The following is a 20,756-nucleotide window of genomic DNA, read 5'->3' on the forward strand; positions in this document are numbered from 1 at the left end:
CCTGTTCCCTCTTGACTGCCTTGAGCCGTGGGTTCAGGGCAACATTTGAGACTGTCTCTGCTGCCCCTTGTGCACTTGCAGCCAGCCTGTGGATGATTTTTTTTGCCAGGAAAATTGGCCTGATGGAGCACTGGGTTGTCACCAGCTGCTTTCTGCAGCTGTCTGCATGGCAGAGAAGGTGGGGGAAATGACTGGTTAAAAATAGAAAGGCAGATTAAGAAACTTGAGGTATGGTTTCAACATACAGCCAAGCTGCTCTGACAACTCACTGCTGCCACCGAAAGGGGAAGGGCTTGCTTATGCTTCTGTGACTGCACAGACAGCTGCTTCGGCCACCAGCCCAGCAGAAAACCAGGAAAAGGGGAGGTTTTTCCACCATGCAGTCACCCAAGTGTGAGAGAGGAAGGTGGGGATGCAAGGCAGGAGGGAGGGGATGCCTCTGAGAAAAGGCTTGTTGAACTCTGCTGGAACAGGTAACCCGACTTCAGGTGTGCAGGGGCTGGAGCTGAAGTCCTCTGAGCAGCTCAACACTTGGCGTTGGTAACGTCAGCTCTCCTGTCTGCTTAGCTCGGGTTTGAAATCACAGCTGCAGCACCCACGCTGCTGCTTCTAGCTGGGGCTGAACTAATGCAGGTTAGCCTACCCAAGTTAAGAGCAGAGCCTTAAGGAGATTTATTTCACTGTTTGAATCATTCATATTCTGATGGTTTGTAGGGAGAGTTTGAGTAGTTGGGGAAAAAACACATTAAAAGCACTGAGGCCTTAATTTCATTTACTAGATGTAAATATCTTGCTTGGTTATAATATTACACTCTTTTATAAGAGACTTTATTTTGCAGTAAGCATGTGAAGTGTCAGGAGAAAGGCAGTCAGCAGACGAGCCAAGGGTAAATATATTGTGTGCTTTGTAAGCGGCAAGCCTTTTAAGCATTGCTTTTAGGAAGTGGCCATTGTGCAGTGTTTTGTCAGCAACTCTTCACATGGGGTTTATCGCTATTCCTCGTGGTTATCACTGGCCCTTGTAACGTTGTCTGGATATATTTTCTGTTGCCTTTTCTAAAATAAGGGCAAAAGCCAGTTAAGGAAACCATTATTTTCATTGCTGGAAAGTTTGTTTCCTGATGCTTTTTTTGTCTTTGGTTTTGGGGGTTTGGATTTATTTTTGTTTCCTTTCTTTTTTTTTTAACTCTGTCAGTCTTGAGAACAGTGTGATTTCTCAGGCTGCTCCTTGGTTCAGGTGAGCTCCCATTGTAGCACTCCCAGCCACACGTTGATAACCAGTGAACCATCCTGTTCGGTGCCAAATGAAGAAGGAATTATCCAGGGGCATTTCAGATGTCCTGGACATCCAGCCTAGATGGATCCTAAAAACCAGTAAGCGTGCTGTGCCAAGTATTCCCTGTGCAGGACATGGTGGAGGGAAAACAGCAGTTAGTTCAACATAACTAAATAATATTTAGCTGTAACAAAACACTATCCCTGGGCAAATGACTTGAAGAGAAACAGCATTTATGCTTTTCAAGGGGCTGTAAGATACAAGATGTAGATTTAAGCATATCTAGTGCTTGGTGGAATTTGGTATTGAGTCAAATTTTATGTCTTGATTTTGTGAAACTGGAATTATTCTGTGTTTTAATAGTGAATTTAAGAACTGAAATTATTCTTTCAGCCTCTGGACAAGCAGCTAGTTTTACTCAGGTTTCAAAATGCTTCAGGATGGTTTCCTCCTTGTTACTGGGCTGCTTTTCATAAAGAGGAGTAAAAATTCATTGGTCCCAGTGATACATAAAACACTGTTTTCTTGTGAATTTAAAAGATCACTTTAGTGGTCAAGCAGATTTCTCACTAGTAAGAATGTTGACACTGTTACATTTTTTAAAAATTAATAAAGTATGAAGTTGAACCCAGTTAAATCCAAATTATTTATATTGGGAAAGCTGACGATTTGGGATTGGTGAGTAATAAGCATTGAGGATGAGGAGGATTTAGTAGGAAGACCGCTAGTTAATTTTGGAGCAACTTTGATTTCAGTCTTTCCAGCTCTCTTTTTTTTTCCTTTTTTCTAACTCCTTTTGTGCTTTGAAATTTTCTCTTTTAATCTCAGCCACGTGCTTTTCTTTGGGGACATTGTTTTGTTTAATTCTAAACTAGTCACACCCTACCTAAATCCGCAGTGAAATCCTGGCATTGCTCAGTCCTCTGCAATGAGTTTACATGTCATCCTTGGGTTAGAACAGCAAAGATCCGACCTGGGCAAGCCCCGAGAAGCTTTATTTTGTGTTAGTGCAGTTGCAGAGAGAGTCGGGTGGCAAGGGTATCTCTAGTCCTGGTAAACTTGTAGCTATGAAAAAACAAATAATACATTGCAAAAGCAAAATGAGAAATGAAAGCAAGTTTCTGCTGTGTTAGAGTTTCTTTGTCTTCAAAGTTCTTGCCGTTTCAGAAAACGGAAGTGGTGCAACTGTTTGCTAGGGACTGGATTTTAGAGAAATGAAGAAGCTCTTCTCGGGAGCTTAGAGTAGACCCTCATAACCCAGGAGAACATTTTGTCCCTGTTTTGATTTCTGAGCTACTAAATTTACATAAACAACCCTCTCCCAAACCATATATATTTTTAAATGATAATGTTATCTTCCCTATATGATAATAATGTAACTGTCTAACAAAGGGACTATTTACAAACATTTTTCTTGTATGCAGTGGCCTAGCTTTTACAGCTTGAGGAAGAGGTGGGAAAAGAATTGATCCAATAATTCAGGGTTACTTAAGCTAAAAGCACTTAGATACTGAGTTAGATTTATCTGGGAGAAAAGTAACACAAGCTCAGACTTTTGTTGATGTTTAATGTTCTGTAGCGGTCTTCCCAGGCATAATTGAGCCATCAGCACAGGAGTGATCCTGTCAGAGGAGTTTATTTTGAGTGATTACAGAGCCCACTGTGGCTTTCATTTCAGTGCGGCCTGAGCTAATTGATGAACAGGGACATAATTTATTTACAGTTCTCAGGATCCTTTCAGACTAATTCTTCTTTTAAAAATCCTTGGAAGGGAAGGAGGGCAAGGAGGCTGCTGGGGCTCATTGGGCTGCCAGCGCTGCTGCCTGTCTGTGACAGTGTTATCTAAAATATTCTGCCCTCTGTTTTGGGCAATGATGTTGCACTGCCCTGGTTTTAGCAGCCTTCTCTCCATTTTCTCCTAAGCCTGTTGACCTTTGATCTGGAGCATGTGCCACTTGGCTGGGGAGGCTCTGGCAGGTGTCACTGAAACAAACTGCAGAGAATGGGGGAGGGAAGGGAAGAAAGAGTGGACGCTACTGCTGATGAAAAGAAAAATAAGGAAGAAAAAAGCTACAGAAGGCATGAAGACCCGTACTGTTTTTTGTCTAGGTCTCAGTTTAGGATGAATACTTCTGATTTTAATTCCTGATTTTTATTTTTTTTCTTCCTAATATTGCTAGATTCCAGCATAAGACAGTTTGTCTCCTACAGCTTGCTGTACTGATGAATCATGGGTCTGCATCAATAAATCCAGCTTTATGCAGAGCTTTGAAATAGGGAGGAACTCCTGTCTATAAGTACCTTTCAAAATAGAAGCGGAAATGATTTTTGTACTCAGAAATCACTTTGGGTATGAAGATGACTTTCAGTTCTGTTAAACCTCTGAATAATCAGGGGAGGAGGCAGCCACGAGCTGATGCGTGGCTTTGGGTTTTCCCCATGCTTGGGGCAGACCTGCTATTTCTGGAGCTTCAGCGGGGACCTGTTGAGCTTTGTAGTCCTGTATGGTAGGAAAGAGTAGTGTGGAGTCCCTTAAAGACCTGAGCACTGCTGTCTTGGAGCTTCGTGTGGCCTGTCCTAGAGAAGTCTCTTGTACAGCTAAGCACAGATTTCACCCTGAACTTGTTCATCTGGCTGCAAGTTAAAGGTCACCTCAAGTCCAGTTTGTAAATATGCAGTAGTAAGAAGGTAGTCTGAAAATATTTTAGACCACATACCTAATTTTCAAGGTGAAAGGTGGTTTTCAGCTAGATACACAGTTAGTTTTCACGACTGAACTTTGAGGTGCCAGCTGCCAGTTGTTTGAAAGCTGCCGTCCCTTTTGTATCAAACTTTGCAAATAGGCGAAAGGAAAGATGATGTGCATTGTAAACATGAGCACTGCAACAGTTATTTGTCAGTCAACTGCTTGAAATAAAAAATAATGAAGAAAAAGGAGATGGCAGTGATTAGATGCAAGTCTTCTATAGGTAGCTATTACTCTTCCCCAGGGAAACTTGACAAAGCAATACTTCTAACTGCTAACACTTGAAATTGTAAAGACATTGTGTTTGTGCTCACGTGCGTGGCAAAGTGCTGGAAGACAGATACAGCAACGAGTTTCAACAGGGCAATTCATAACTACTGTCATCGCTTCCAGCAGCTTTGCAGAGAAATCTGATGGAAGGATTGTTTCAGCCATTCTGGCTTAATTACCAAACTGGTGAGTGTCCTGCCATCCAATTGCAAGTGTTATATATAGTGGAGATCCACACCAAAATCATCTGATGTTTGTCTTGGGGTTTGATTCTGCCTTTCACCTGTTTGGCCTGGCTAAATAATACATGAACCAAAGCGATTTCTGCTCTTTCTAGGCAGTGTGGATCATGAAGGCGAATATAAATGCAACACTTGTTAATATAAAACTTCCTTGACTGCCAACTGACCCTGAATTCTGTGCCCTGCATTAAGGGACATAAATCCTGTTATCCTCAATGATTTATGCAGCATCTACAATAACAGGGCCTGTTGTTTATGGAAGTGTATGCATTTATATTTTACATCTTCATCTGCCCTTCATATTTTATTTACTGAAGAGTGTAAGGAAATTGGTTACTTGGCAAAAAATGGCTTTTAGTGAACTAAGGAAATGCAAGTTTCCTGATTTTTTTTTTTTTTTTTTTTTTTTCTGGAGTGATGTGTGTGGTGCTCCCCTCCCCAGTGGCTGTGCTACTTTTTCTTAGGGACTTTCTAAATATTGATCCTTCCTCATTACTCTTCCAGAAAGTTAGGAGAGCCTTCAGCCCTGCTGTTGACAACCCGTCTCCTGCAGATAAATTGTGCCCTCCAGGGAGGGCAAGAAATCCCCATAAGAGATAAGAACACAAGATATCCTTGTACTGTCCTATAGCTGCTGGCTTTTCTGGTCCGCGATCAGCATTTTTCCCCTTAAATCTTAATTCGCACGGTGCCCTGTGTGGCGTGTCTTGCATTTCAGCAGGGATGAGACAGGCTGGGTACTGGTGTGCACAAGCTGCAGCTGGGCCGCGCTGGTTCATGTGCCAGCCGTTCCCTTTGCCTGTACTTGATGGGAGGTGGTTTACTCCTGGGATTTGGCTGTGAGGTCAGGCTTTTGTAATCTGGCTGCCTAAGACCGATTCAGACCAGCACAAGTTTGTCTCAGGATCAAATTAAATCAAGTCCCTACACTGTTTCATTAATGATGTGAAATAAAAACCTGTAAGACGACATTTTTCCAGTGCTGTTGTGGTGCCATGTAGGGTGAGCTGCATATTTCATCAGGATTTCTGCCGTGGTAGTTTTATCCCCTTGCCCATACTAAATATTTGTGAATATAGGTATTTTCAGACCCAATGAAAAGGTTTCAGAGTGCCTAAAGACAGATAGGAATATATTTGCTTTTAACAGCAAATTTCATGTGTATTTATGTTCTGTTCAATCTCTGGTAATGCAGCTGCACCCATACCCCCACAAAAACCACCCAAGCAAAAAAAACCCAAACCACAACAAACCCCAAACTCAAATTACTGTGACTGTTTAATGTCTTTTGGTATGAACACTTTACAGTACTTATCCTTTCCAAAATAGTACTTTTTTTTTCCCTATCAGTAGCCATTTCAACTGCTTTGTATTGCTGGCAGGACAAGCACTGGTATTACTGGAGGACTGATGGTGAATTTTCATGATCTTTCCACACAGAAGATTTTTTTTTTTTATGGCCTCTTATTAAAATGCCATATTTTATCAGGTTTAGAAGATCTTGGAAATGTTCTTAGGATTTATGTAAAAGATGCATGTTGGAGCATGGCTCAAGGATAGGCCTGTAGAGCAAGTCTGACCATGGGATGGGTAGATAAAGCAGCAGCTGTGTCAAGTTGGCTCCTATTTGTTTTATACTCTCAAAATATTCTGTTTACTAATGTATTTAGGAAGCTTATATAGATTTCCCAGGCCTTGAGGGACTGCTGTGTAGTCATGGACCCTGTCATAAGGTAGCTGGATGGGATTTTACTGTTGTCTCGCTCTCAAGGGCTCCTCATCACATGAGTTTCTGCAGTAACGTAACATCCTAACCACTCCGCTGCTCGGATGAGCCCCTGCACATTAGAAACATCACCATAATTGTTATTCCCTTGTTTTGTTTGCTCACTCAGGCACGCAGCAGGGATATTGCATCCTGCTGGACATCTCTAGAGAGTGCACCTTCTGAGTATTTACCTATGGGAAGGGCTTATTCCCAGTGAGTCTTTTGCATCTTGCTGCTGGATGTTGATTTAAAGTAGTATGGTGCTCTCCTGCGTGGCTGCTGCTGTATTATCTACTTTGCCATTCATCTTTTAGCTTCAGCCTCAGCAGCTTTTTTCAACCGTGCTCTGCTTCTCTTGTGATCTCCCATCCTTTCCCACCAGTCAGCAGAGCCGGGACTTTGTGGCCGAGACCCATCCATCTGGGCGAGAGGGGAGCTTTGCTCTCCTCAGCAAGACAGGTCAGAGTTCAGCTATTTCCGAGCTGCACCTCATCAGCGTTCCTGCCTTGCTTTCATTAATACCTTGCTAATCAGGGCTTCACCCATCTGCTTGCAGAAAGCTACAGCGCCCATGTGACTGCAGATTTATGTCCTTCCTCCTCTCCCTCCCTCTCATCTCCCTCCCTGCAATTTATTTGGGTTCCTCGTTCTGTGTCTGGAAGGAGAATAGTGCTGCTGGGTTTCTGCAGTGCTCTTACTGCTGTAAATGAGCAGGATTGCACGTTAACCTATTTGTTTAACAGGACCTATGAAGCCCAGTCTGGTTTTTGCAGACAAGCAGCTCAGTGATCCTTTTGGAGCAACAGGCATCCCATAATTGATTAAATGGTTAATTCGTGTGTCTACTCTCTAGGAAGGAACACTGATTATTTTCTTTATTTTTTTTTTTTCCCGAGGGTGGACATGGCTTTTCAATTTCTAAACCAGCTGAAATGATCTGAGCAATTTGGTTTGTTTGCTGCGAGCAGCGTGTAGATGGTTCACCACAGGGAGCTACAGTTATGTGCTCGATCAAGTGTCCGTGCTGTGACGTAGTTACGTTGGGGTGGCTTGTGGAAATGACATTACATCTAGCACTGTGCTACTGGCTGTTAACTCCTCCCGCCTAATGTACAATTTCATGAAGGCAAACACAGATTTTGAGGAGTGCATCATACAGTTTGTAGTGTACAGCTCAGTTTGCCTTCTTTTAGTTAAAAGTAAATGTTTAGACTAGTAAGCAAAGTTTGCTAGAGGCTGTGCACTCGTGCTAGCAGCTGGACAGTCGTGTGCTGGTGATAGCACGCTGGGTCTGATCCCTCCATACCTTCTGTGGCAGGAGAAGAGGTATTGCATGAACAACCATCTCAAGAGGCATCTGATTTAAGTGTTTTTAATTATTTCTGGTTGTGAGGTGTGAATGAACTGCTGACTGAGCTTTGCATGCTGTTTTGAGTCTCTTTGCAGCAGTTTTACGGGCTGTAGGTAAGTAGTGGATGATAACGCTCCCCAGGTGGGGGAGTTTGTGAGCTGAAATATTGTTTTCATTAAATACTATTTTTAAATGTAGCTTAATTTCCATGACATGAATGCAAGCTAGTTGTACTTACGCAGTACCTTGAGCTGAGATTCTCTTGTTTGGCTGGAACTGCAGGTTATTTTTTGAACTGATTTAATTGACGCGTTCAAAACTTACTAGTTCAGTGTGTGAATCTCACAGAGTCATCCAGTCTTTCGTGTTTGGAGTGCCAGACAGCGGAGTGACTACCTGCAGGAGAAGGGGTGGCCAAGAGCCACCCTGCCTTGAGATACTCCCTGGGACCGTAACCAGAGTTGCTGGGTGGCTAATGGACATCTCCATAAAGATGTTAGGACAAGATGACACAGGCACATCTCCTATACCTCAAGGGTGTCACTAGGAGAAAAATTTAGAGGTAATTGCATGTCTGCAGGAGGAACTTACTTCTGAGGCTTTCAGCCGGTTATTGAAATATTCATAATTTCCAGAACAGTTAGATAGCAAGAGAAAGTTTCTTGTCTTTCCTCATCTCTCCTTATTTGTGAACGTAGTTGATCATAAATTTAAGCTCAGAGAAATATTTAAAACAAAGTATTTTGCAGACTTTGAACCACCCTATAATGATTTCAAGTGATTCTGCTTGTGGTCTTAGAAATTGCTTGACTGATACCTGGTAGGACACACAGTTGCCATCGCTGTCAGTGTGGAAACAAGCCTGTTTTCAGTGTTCTTTTGTGCCCTTAAAATATCTGTCCAGTAAAAATGTGAGGAACGCTTAATGTTCTGGGGAGGACATTTGTGCATACCTGTTCTTCGGGTTCAATGCCAAATTGTTGTCAGAAGCAGGATTTAAGTAGAATTTGCTGGTGTCACAGGATAATCAATGGGAGGGGTGGCATGTCTCATGTACATAGGGAGCAGCTGGGTATGAGTAGTTGATGGCATTAAGATCTGGAGTCTGATACAGAGATAAAGTTACTTTTCAGCACTGGGGGAGGAATATGTTGGGTTTCTGAAGTCGAAATTCTGAAATTTGGACCTTGTTGCAGCATCAGAGTGTCACATTTGGTGACAGCAGTGGCAGTCCTGAAACACCAAGTGACAGTCATGAAATCATCTAATAAAGGCAAAGAAGTAAGGACCCTTAGATCAGGGAACAGAGCTGGTCTGAATTGCCATCCCTTTCTGGCACCCGTGCTCTGGAAGGAGATGCGGGATGGCTGGACTGAGGAGGGGAGAGGCTTCATCTCTCCAGCCACCCTGGATTTTGCTGAATGAACGCGAGTGTGTTTTTGCCATCAAGCCAAACGCCGTCAGTGGCAGATCTCCACTGCAAACAGTGAGATTTGGCATCTGTGCGATTGGCGGTGAAGAGAGTGAAGAAGGTGGCTGAAGCTTGGCAACTGAGCCAAGACGTATTTTTCTTGCTTGTAGCGTTAACCACAAAAGGAAGATGCCAGTTCATCTGAATTTTCAGTAGATCTGGCTCTAGGAAGACAAGTTCCCAGTGTGCAGATTGTACACCCGTAACCTGTTGGCAATCAAAAATGCCTTTTTTTTTTTTTTTTCCCCTTGCCTTTCCTGGGTTTCTGGTTGCTCTAGACCGGCTGTGCAATAAGAGTCTTCCTCTCCTTCATGTCTTCCAGATCTAAATATTTGATTTATGGTACAACTCTGAACAGGTATTGCTGGAAAGAGGAGGGTTATGTGTTCAAAAATGGGGTAGGATGATTTATACCGGAAACAATCTTGAATATTTGTGGTGTTCTGTCTTTCAGACAAGGGATCAGTATGTGTTATGTGAAACTAAATTAGTAAAGACAAACCCAGGAATCATTTTGTTTTACAAGATTAATAGCATTGAAAATTAACAATGTTGATTGTGTGCCTTATGAATGTGTTTATGAATAGTAACACCTGAAATGCAAACAGCATCTTACATGAAGATATATAGATATTTACATTTCAACTCTTGAGGCTTGGAGTCTTTTTGATCTGGGTCTGATGTGCTGGACTTCAGAAGTAGGGTGTTTGAAATAAAATATTTGTATTTCTAATGAAATATCGAAACATTATTTTAGGCTGGGATTCCAAGCATGTAAACTTAGTTTTCTTTTGCTTTAGTTGTAACTCTGGGAAAGACAGTTTGGAGGAAGCAACCGTTGTGGTCTGGATGCTCTCTAATACATGTCCAGTAACAAGCCCAAATAGTAAAAAAATATGACAATTAATTGATTCAAGCCTTCAGTGAAGCTCTATTTTCACAGTAGTTTCTGCCAGCTTTTTTTTTCCCAATCTGCATGGCTGGTTTGGCAAAATATGCTGGAGTATGCATTTTAGAGCTGCATTACCATCAGTCAAAAGACTGTCTTCAGTTTCCTTAGGCAAAACTTCCCTGTCTGTTTTGATAATTAATTTATTTTTTTAAAAAATTCTTGGTACTACTTAGATTCCCAGAGGGTCACTACAAATCTGGCTTTCTAACAATAAATGACTTTTAGGTGTTCAATATAGGTAAAAAATAAAAATCCCCAAAACACCTGCACTTGGTTAACTGAATTAAGATATGGAGCATGTCACAAACGTTTAGTGTCTGCTTATTTTCTTGTTTCCACCCTTCTGTCCTAACCCATCCTCTCCCCATATCTATGCCTTGTAGGGGAAAAACCACTTTTTCTGCTTTTTCAGTGTTTTATTTGTTTTCCTTCTGCGGTCTTCTGTTGCATGCGCATAAATATAAGGAGGTTTGGATAGTTTCAAGAGGAAGGCAAGTATTGTTTCGTGCTCTTTAGTAACGGAGTTAGCTCAGAGGTTGCGCGAGGACGTTGGGCTCTATTTCCAGCTCTGCCCTATCTCCAGCTGACCCAGATCCTGAGGCGTAACCCGGACGCGAGTTTAGCTGTGTTGGAGACAACGGCCGGAGCTTGCTGCTGCCCGAGTGCAGCGCCCAGAAACGCTTAGGGTTGCTGTGGGGCAGAACCCCGAAGTGCGAGGTTTGAGGTGTCGTGGTGTCTGTGGGGGTTTTTGTTTGTATGTGGCAAAGTGACTGATGCGATGGGTGGGGTGAGTCCTGTAGAAGCCTCTGCTAAAGAATTAAAGATCCTGGTGTCCAGGCAGATTGCCCGTGTGTAAGGATTTGTGGCAGTCTGTTAATATTTTCACACCCCTTTACGGGTGGAGGGCTGAAATAGTACAAACCCACTTCTCTCAAGGATAATATTCTTTGGAGTTGAATATAGTTGTGGTTTGGTTTTTGTTTTTTGTTTTTTTTTTTTGTTTTGTTTTGTTTTTCTGTCCAGTGCAAATTAACTGTGACATTATTTGCATCTTTCTTGCACAGAACTAAAAACATTTGGGGTGGGGAATTGGAAGGTGGGTTTCCTATTGCAGCCGTTTGAAAATAAGCTAATATTCATCCCCCTTCTGTTGCAGGTGTTGCATTACTTCAGGATTTAGACATTAGGATTGTGCTGTGCAACACAAAATGAGATGTGCGCTTGGGTTATCCCTGCCATAGGCGAAAGCCCATAGCTGTTCCTGTGGGTGCCGGCTGGGGCTCTCCCTCCTGGCGCCTGGCTCTCCCTCCTGCATTTGAAGAGACTTTTCAGTCTGAAATAATTGTTTGTAACTTAAGCCAAAGGCAGGACTTGCCCTCCCCACCCAATCCTTTCCGCCCCCGTTTCACTGGAAGCAGGCTTTTCCGTAGTGTCAAAACAAAAGCCCTGCTTAGCAACTGCTCGCCTGATGAGATTGATGAGATTGCTGGTCAGGTGAAGCCTTTTCGTGAGTGTTTGCTGGTTTCCATAACTACTTCCAAAACCAGGGAAGAAGGGGGAGGAAGAAAGTTGAGCAAAGAGGTGTAGGGCTACAAAAAGCAAAGAGATGAGGCTTCATCAGGTTTGGAGGGAAAAGCCATCTCTTATCTCACCTAGCACAGAATGTGTGCGTGTATATACCTATACACGTACACGCACGCGTTAGAGATGATGCATTTTTTGTAGCAGAGATATTCACTAGCAGTGTTTCCCATCTGAAGATGAGCTGTTTGGTTATTCAGATTTGATGCAAGTACTTTCATTTTCAAATCCTTGCCACTGAACTCGGGGCTTGGGTTCAGAGCTGTTATACTGAGATCCCTGCCTGTGCGTGGGTTTTCATTTCTTATATTTTTGTTATATTAGCGTAGGAAATACACGGTGGGGTTGTTTCTCTTCTTCCTATAGAGTAATTTAGAAAAAATCGTCTATTCAGGGATTTATGTAGTATGCAGGCAATTTTTTTTTCTCTCTGAACCTGCGTAAGTAGCTATTCAGGGTACATGGGCGTTGCTTCACATACTGATCTCAGCCTCCTTTTCGTAGTAGTAATTCTGCTTGCTTTGACTTTGTGTCTGCGAGACAATGTTTTCCATCTGGGACCGACCTTGGAAACCTATCTCGGAGCTTCGCGAAACTTGTGAGCCCATCTGTGCCTCAATTTTATACTTACAGATATTTTGTATTTGCATATATTTGTATTTACAGCACAAAATCAGCTTTATTGTAATGTTTTAAAACGTCGGTAGTCTCTTGCTGGCTAGTGGTGCAGCCTCTTGCAAGGGGTGATCTCTGGTTTGGAGGCAAGGCTATCGTGGAGGGGGGGAAGAAGCACTTCAGTACATTGCTTGACAGCTTGTTAGTGATATCCAGCACGTAATTTGTGGCAGGCATCGCCCTTTTGCTGCAAATTGGTGTGCAGAGGTGCTTTCAAGTACAGGACATGCAGTTATTAAGGTGTTGGAGCATTATTGTTAGTGATGATAAAATGCCCATGTGACTCAGACCCTGCTGTTATGAACAGTGTGTTTTGTGCTATAGAAATGCAGGATGACAGCTCCCGGCTTTCATCCAGAGTATTTGGTCTCTGTGTAACTTCTGCTCACCGCAGGGTTTGGGGAATTCACTTGTGGGTTGGTTTCTAAAGCGTTAAAGCTTCGATCTTTACAGTAGTTGATTTTCTTCTGCTTACGTGTGTGCACATTATCAGCGTGTGTCTCGGCGTTTGTCTTACAAGAAAATGTCACTAATTTATCTTCAAGCTGCTTATCCCTGGACCTCGCTCGTTTTAACAATATTTTTTACAAATGGTTTTATCTCAACTTTTCTGGGGTGTTAGGGAAGGATGCTCAGTGTTGCAACTGAAACACACCCACTACCTCTGAAAAGATTTGAAAATCTCCTTGGCTCCTGGTGAGGAGCTCATCGCGGTTTCTGAAATGGCTGGTTATTTTACTGATTTCTATAGTGACTGTTGCCTTGGCAGCAAAGGTCCTTGCTTAGAGAATAAAAGCACTGTACAAACGTGAGGAAGGCATGATTTGATTTGGGAGGACTTAGGTTTTCTTCGGTCGGGTTTCAGAGTGCTTTAGGTGGAGATTGGAGATGAACAAATTGGTTTTAGGGGTCCCTTTGTGCTGTTTTAGGTGGATGTGGTTTTGTCTCATCAGTGTTAGTTGTGAGACGTAATGCTTTCTGCTCGCAAGTTCAGAGGTAGCAGGGAATGGTGTGTTAACCTGCAGGCCAGCTCGGGGGTTGTGCGGAGGGAGGTTACGTGGACGCTGCAGCCATCCCAGACAGAGTCTCATGCCCCCTGCCTGGGGGATGTCCGTCACTCGCTCGGCCGTGAGCCCACAGAAGCTGAAACGAAATCTGAAACAGTGATGTCCAACGTGGGTGCTTAGTTATCCTCCAAGGAGATCAAGAGACAGAAAACTGCAAACTGGTGTAGCCAGATGATGATTTTATTGCTGATTATCTTGTCCTTTAACCAAAGAGGTGGATACTCCTATGTTTTCAGTCCTTATTCCAACTGTATCTCTGCAAAGTGAACAGAGTAGTGTGCTCTCAAATACTTGTTTAAGTATTTAATACCGTGACTACTGGGTAGTCCTGGCCACTGGGGTGGCTGTGGTCATGGTATTACAACCCTTACATGGGCAGATTGAAGTGGTGGTGGGAAATACTCCCTGTCAGAAAAGTCGAAAAGGATCTGAAAGTTTTGAGTTAGCACTTTAATGTTTGCTGGGAACGGGAAAAAAGGTCATGTAAATGTGAGGAGGTGGGGATTCGAGCCCTTGCTGAAGTTACTTCCTCCTGCTCAGCCTTGTGGTGCGGGTATTCTGAGATACCGGTTTTACACGGCATCATTATCATAGTGCAATCGGTATTATGATAATCGCTTTGTTATTTATAATTCATTATCAGCTACAGGCTCCTTAATGAAGCAGATCTGCTGCAGATGGAAGGAGGGTTTTAGTTGCCTGGCCCAGGCTAACAACCTGTATCAGAGCTGGGGACGCTTGGGCGTGTGCCCGTCCCACTGCCGTCCCTGTGCCTTGCTTGGGGCAGTGAGACCAAGCTAAGCTCGTGGACATGGCCCGGCAGTAGCCGATGCCCATCCCTACCTCCTGTCTTCAGCTTTTGTGGACAGGAGACCTTTTGTGGAAGCAAGGAGGCCAGTGAGGGCTGTTAGTCTCCCATATCTCCTCACCTGATCAAGCTTTTTTAAATCACAATAGGAAATGAGGTATTTTTAATGTGACAAGCTGGAAGGTTGTAAAGAAGCCTTTTTGCCTATCCCTCCCCCATTAGACAGGCTGTGAAATGGAGGTTTGAATGATAGGTGTTTGTTAGAAATTTTAGTTGTTTTTCTTTGTTTTAACTCTCAGTGAAAATGACTCTATGGCCTGCAGCCTTGGCAGGGTGTTCTTTTTCCTCTAAGCCTTCCTCCTGTGAGTATCAGTTACTCTCTTTTACAAAAGGTGCCTGATAGTGATTTACACGCTGGTGGTGTGATAGTAGCAGGCCGGGATTGCACTTGGCAGCGCTGTGCTCATGCTCCCAGGAGCATCATCCGTGAGGACTGAAGCTTTCTGCTCAGTCACTGCCTGCTCCTCGGTGAACTCCATGCCATCGTTGTTCGTCCATCCACAGAGGACGAGTTGGGGTGAAGGCATGTGCCTCTGTGTGTGAGAGGGGATTTCTCATTTTTAAAACCAACAAAAACTCTTAAGAGATATATTTTATATTCCATAAAGATACAAAAATTTGGGTTGAGAAATGTTTATTCTTCAGTATGATTTCTTTTGTAGCAGTACTGATGGTGAGTTTAAAGCACGAGCAAATTTCTGAATTGATTGTAGTTTTTAGCAATATTGCCAAAACCTGCAGTTTTACTGCAAGACACATAAATATGCTATTTCTCATAACACTGCCAGGCCAGGTATCATGGGGTTACACCAGCATATTATGACTCTTGTGCCAGTATCAGAGTAATATTTGCAGCTGGCAACAGATTTTTTTTTTTTTTTTGTTCTTTTAGGCTCCACACAGAGCTCATCTTAAAACCTACTAGCTTAGCTGTGGCATGGTAAGTAAGGAGATGTAGTTTGAAGGTTGGCTACATGTTCCTGAACACTGATGAATGCAGCCTTTGCACTATGTCTTTGGGATCCTGAATCCTTAAGCATGCAGGAGGCTTGCGGCACGTTGTCAGGGGCTGGGCAGAAAGGCCAGGAGGATGACGGCTAACAGTCTGCTTTCCTCCTTGCTGAGTGGTTTGGGAAACTGTGATTCAGTCACTTCAGCATTTAAAATTGAAAAGGTTTAATGTTGCCCCACCTCGTGGTGTACGCAGAGTGCTCCAACAACCCCAAAGCCATGCTGAATTTGTAAAGCAGAACTTGGAGAGGCAGCCGATGTAGCTGTTAAACGGCAAGGGAGAATGAGGTCCTGCTGCAGGCTGAGAGCCCAGGTGTTGTAACAGGATTAAAAAATAAATTACTTCGGCTTTATCAAGATTGTAAGGCACTACCCTCTGAAGCAGCAAGCCCATAGAGAAGTCTGTTAGTGTTAGTTATGAATTTATGCTGCACAGTTTCTGGTGCTGCATATCATGTATTTCAACCTGAGTTTCGACCCTAGGACAAGTGCGAAAGTGTGTGTTGCGTTTTCCTTCACGCAGACACCAATTCCCTGAGTTGTGAATTACTGGTGCATCACTTGAGACCGTTTTGAGAACAGTCAGTGTGAGGTTAATGGTTGGACTAGATGATCTTCAAGGTCTTTTCTGACCTAGGTGATTCTGTGATTCTGTGATTCTGTGAAATATTGTGGATATCAAAAAGGCCATGGTGTTGCCATCTCCTTGATCTGCAGTGAGCAAGTCGAGTCACAGGCATTAGTGAGTGAGGTAGCTCAGGGCTGACATTGCCCTTAACGCGCAGAATGAGGCAAATGGGGAGCTGGAGGAAAACATCTTCTGATGACTGACTGCTGGTGACACCAATGCTCCCTGGCATGGAGTAAGGATTCAGGGCTCATGCTTGAGCTTTGTGCTGTGGCTAGTGCCAGAGCCAGGATTTCAGGTGCCCTCTGACTACAGTGAGTACAGTGGAGACTAGCGTAGGGGAGAGCTGAGCTGCTCTGCTTCAGTCAAAGTCTTGTAGGAGTTTCTAATGTGGGTTAACATGCATAATTCAATCCATCCTTTTTTTCCATGTTCAGAGCTGTGTAACTAAATACCGATTTGCTAAACACAGTTTGAATAATGAAGTGATCTGTGGCTAAAAGCCTTCCTCAGCACATATAATCACACTGAAAAAAAAGAAAGAAAGAAAGAAAGAAAATAGAGCTGTATCCTCTCTTCTGCTGTTTTAAAACAGTGCAGATATTCGCAAAGGGGAATATTGGTCATCATGTTTGCTCCATGGATTTAAATAAGTGCTCATGCATGGTGTGCCCAGCAAGTGAGAGGTGGTAGATGCAAACTACTGCCAGTCCTTGTTGGTCCAAAGCTTTTTCTTTTCTCCATCACCAGACCTGGTTCATTCCACGGGGAAGCAGATTAAAAACTGCACCTTGTGTTTCATGCTCAGTTTAGAGGTAACAGGTCAAAAAATATGTTTCTGTAGTATGGTCACATTTTGCATAGGAGTAGCTCTGTATCTGTTTTCTCCCGCTTCTACTCAAATTGTGCCAGTCGTGTAGATTATTTTGGTTTTCCTCAATGTCAACTTTGCTCCCTGTGATGAAACACAAACATCTGGTAGCTTGTAAAAGGCTAAAATATTCCTTAAGCTGATAAAGGCATGATATGACTTGGAAGTGCTTTTTCCCCATGCTGTTACTTTCTTGAGGTCGCTTTGTGTTTACAGTGCTGCAGCCTCCTGCAGAAGCCATCCCTGGTCCGTGGGATGGCAGGCTGGACACAGGGGTTTGCACCGTTTTCCCTTCTGCTCTGGGGAGGACCATTTTTTGTTTGTTCACTGAATAAACATCTCAAACCTGGGAATTTGCTAGTGGTGTTCACTGCCACGTGATTGCCACCTCATGCTGAGGATTTTGCTGTCTCAAAAATGCAGGAAGAGGTTCCAGCAAGTAACATCTGTTTTCCTGTATTTTGTGTATTGGAAGTGATCAGCTTTTCTAAGCTATTTTTGTAATGAATTGGGTGTAGAAGTTCATTACCTAATTCTTTTTTTTTTTTTTTTAAAGTTTTACTTTCATTTTTCTGCTGGTTCCTTTTTTAGGCAATGACAAACATTTGTTTGAATTGTAGCTATATACCATGGAAACCATAAAATCTACCTTAAAGAGCTGCTGAACATCTGCTAGAGTCTTGCCAAACCTAAAGGTTTCTGTTTATTTTCAAGCTAACCTGTTTGGGCATTCATTTTCCTGCTGATGCTTTAGTCCAGAGAGTATAACCTTGCTTATCTACCTAATCTTTTTTTTTGTGCTGCTGACCTGTAGAAAAGTGGGTTTTGTGGCACACTAGATATTTTTGCCTTGCAGAACAAAACCAGGCTTCCTATTCAATAACTAGGTGCAATGCATTGCATTAAAATGCCAGTCTGTAAGGAGGAGAGAAGGTTTGTGAGATGTATAACACTAAACGTGCTCGGTAGATCCTTAAATCCATTAGTATTGTGATTTTTAAGAGTAGTTTGGGTACCAGCTATGGACCAGAGCTGCATAGTAATAGAGAATTTAGTAAATACAGAGCAGGAAGGAGTCCTTCCCACAGGTGCAAAGTGGTGTTTATAATACAAAACTGTTAAAGCTCTTGAGTAATCAGTAGCAAGCTGGGAAAGGGCAGCACTGTGTGTACAAGGCTAGAGCTCAAATCAGTTAGTCTTTTCCATGCCAGAGTCTAGCTATTCTTTTGCAGTAATTTTGTCTTTAAACACGAATTGCAAACTATTGGCAAATGCTGTCTTAATGACTGGTTTTGGGTTTTTCTCCTCCCTAGGAAGAATGCCAACACGAATATGAAGTGAATTGTTTCCTATGCTTGCCACAGCACCTGGATGCTCGTATCGGATGGTTAGAGACAGGGACTTGCCTCTCGCCAAACTGCTTCCTTGGACAAGATGAAGCCAAGGAGGAGCTTTCTGATGCACTGGAGTCGCAGTGACTGCTGCCCAATTTAAAATTGATGTCAGACTGCCCCGGCTGCCTGGCGAGATGAAAGAAGTGGTGTTGTGGTCACCTGAGGAGGTGACGAATTGGCTAACAGAAAATGCTGTGCCGGAGTATTGTGAACCATTGAAGAGCTTCACTGGGCAGGATTTGATCAACCTCACGGAGGAGGATTTTAAGAAGACGCCTCTCTCCCGGGTTTCTTCCGACAGCGGACAGCGGCTATTGCACATGATTGAAACTTTAAAAATGGCTCACCACATCGAGGCTCACAAAAACGGGCATGTCAATGGGCACATTCGCATCAGCAACACCACACGTGAGAATGGCTTTAGCACTAAAATGAAGCTGAACGGGATGCCAAATGGTTATAAGAAGGAGATGATAAAGATCCCCATGCCAGAGCCGGAGCGCTCGCAGTATCCTATGGAATGGGGCAAGACTTTCCTGGCTTTTATTTATGCACTTTTTTGTTTCATCTTTACCACAGTGACTATCTCAGTCGTTCATGAACGAGTGCCTCCCAAGGAGGTGCAGCCTCCCCTACCAGATGCATTTTTTGATCGCTTTGATCGGGTGCAATGGGCTTTTTCTATTTGTGAAATCAACGGCATGATCCTTGTAGGACTGTGGTTTGTTCAGTGGCTGCTCTTAAAATACAAGTAAGTAAAACGTTTTGAAAACAGAGTGCCAGGGTATACTTCTGGCAGCTTTTGGAGGTCAGATTCTGGTTTATATCCAAATAAAATGACGCTGCTTGTGATCTTTCTCATTTTGGTTTCCCAGACTGAAATAGATACCATGCCATAGGCAAACTGCAGTTTGTGTGGGCTGCTTGCACAGAAGGGAGAAGTTCAGTCTAACTGCTACCTAAGAAACTAAGAAATAACCCTGGTCTTTTTTGCCTGCACAATTAACCTGAATCCTTTTAACATGTGAAAAGCCATGAATTGGATGTAATGGTGTTCCCAACTCAGTTGACTGTCCTGTCTGTTCAGAGGGAGCACAGCTCACACTGTAGTGAACACGGCTGCGAACCAGACTTGGGATTAATTTAGTGTGTCTGTAGTTTGCCTGATGTAAAGACTTACGTTACGATTATGATCAAATCTTAGACAAGATTTCTTAGTCAAAATCAACAGGCCGTGGTTTAGTCCGTGCACCTAAGCAGTGCTGCATGAAAAAGTGTTGAAGTATGTTTTCTGCTTGACATTAGATGGGACAGGTGATGTCAAACACAAAGTATGTCAAAAGCTAATCATAAAATATCAAAAGCGTAGATATGCAATGAATTTACAAGGTCTTAGCGTTTATCTGTCTCCTTGGTCATACTGGTCATAATTGCAAGGATGAATTTACCTGCCAGTGGAAGTAACCTACTGCTTACCCTCTACAGAGTGCATGGGGATGCTTGCTTGAGGGTATTTATACTGCCGTAAATCCACACCTTGGGCTTGCTTACCACGAGTGCCTGATAGAAACCCTGGTGCTGCCTTGGCTGGGCATGAAGTGTTCAAAGTCAAGTGGCTTTAAGCAGTGTGAGGTGGCATATCACCTTTCCGTTCAAAAACTAGGCACAAGAATGTCCCCACAGCTGCCCAGCCCACAGAGGGTCTCCCCTTCTCTGCTGATACAACATCTCATTCCTTACCTGTTCACCAACACCTTTTTGTGACTCCTGTGAAGGAAACTGAGGAAGGGAAATAATTTGGGCCCCACCGTGTGAGATACAAGATCCTGCAATTCACAGAACTCTGTAATGATCTTAGAATTACAGACTGCCCTTTTTAAAGAAATAAAAGCAGAGGCCAATGGATCACTCACCCTTATAATGGAGAAAAACATTAAAACTTAAATGGTTCACCAGTTTCATAAGGTGCAGGCGGCTTGGAAGGAGAATTGCTAAGCTGGGGCAGGACACAGCTGTGGATTTCCATAGGATGGTGACAAATGTTTAAGTAATCCACAAGACTGAGATGATGGTTTATTCATCTTTTCCACTGCTTTATACTGTTTGATGTATTTTATCAGGTGAAATTTTAAAACGATTGTACACTTCTACAGAGGTGGTATTTGTTAAAGTTTCTAGAATGGTGTTTGTTTATTTTATTTGTTTGTTTAATTTATTGTTGTTATAGAATAGTAAAAAACTGTGGAATTGTTTTTTTTTTTTTTTAAATTTCTCAAATGTACACATGTGTACAGGAGGAAGGATTTACCCTGGGTTGGCCTCTTGTTTTTTTATGACTGTAAGCTTCAGTATCCCTCTTATGTTGGTAGCTGCAGTGCTACCATCTGCACTCCAGCTCTTCTCCCCACTCCTCCAGCTGCCTACGGTGAACGTAGGGGACCATTAACTTTGTTGGGATCTCTGAGCATAAATGTTGCTCAAAACCAAGGGAAGCACCTAGAGAAGGTGACATGGGATTGCTCTCCAGAATGGGGTGTCAGGTTAATAGGGCAATGTTGAGGGATCAAACACCCTGTGATGGAGCA

General features: G+C 43.0%; 1 protein-coding gene across 17 annotated transcripts in view; it reads left to right on the forward strand.

Annotated features, from left to right (window-relative positions):
• The window catches only part of SGMS1 (sphingomyelin synthase 1), a 101,167-nt gene that overhangs the window by 67,496 nt on the left and 12,915 nt on the right, over positions 1-20,756 (forward strand). For 16 of the 17 annotated variants that reach the window (XM_074830152.1, XM_074830150.1, XM_074830158.1 and 13 more), the window contains one exon: positions 18,091-18,922. In XM_074830152.1, the coding sequence (XP_074686253.1) occupies positions 18,306-18,922 (617 nt within the window). In that variant the 5' untranslated portion in view covers positions 18,091-18,305. Of the gene's footprint in view, positions 1-15,159; positions 15,208-18,090; positions 18,923-20,756 lie in introns of all 17 variants that reach the window. The other variant, XM_074830162.1, reaches the window with a different exon arrangement.

The sequence above is a fragment of the Strix aluco genome, chromosome 7 (genome assembly GCF_031877795.1).
Source record: "Strix aluco isolate bStrAlu1 chromosome 7, bStrAlu1.hap1, whole genome shotgun sequence".
Classification (NCBI taxonomy): Eukaryota; Metazoa; Chordata; class Aves; order Strigiformes; family Strigidae; genus Strix; species Strix aluco.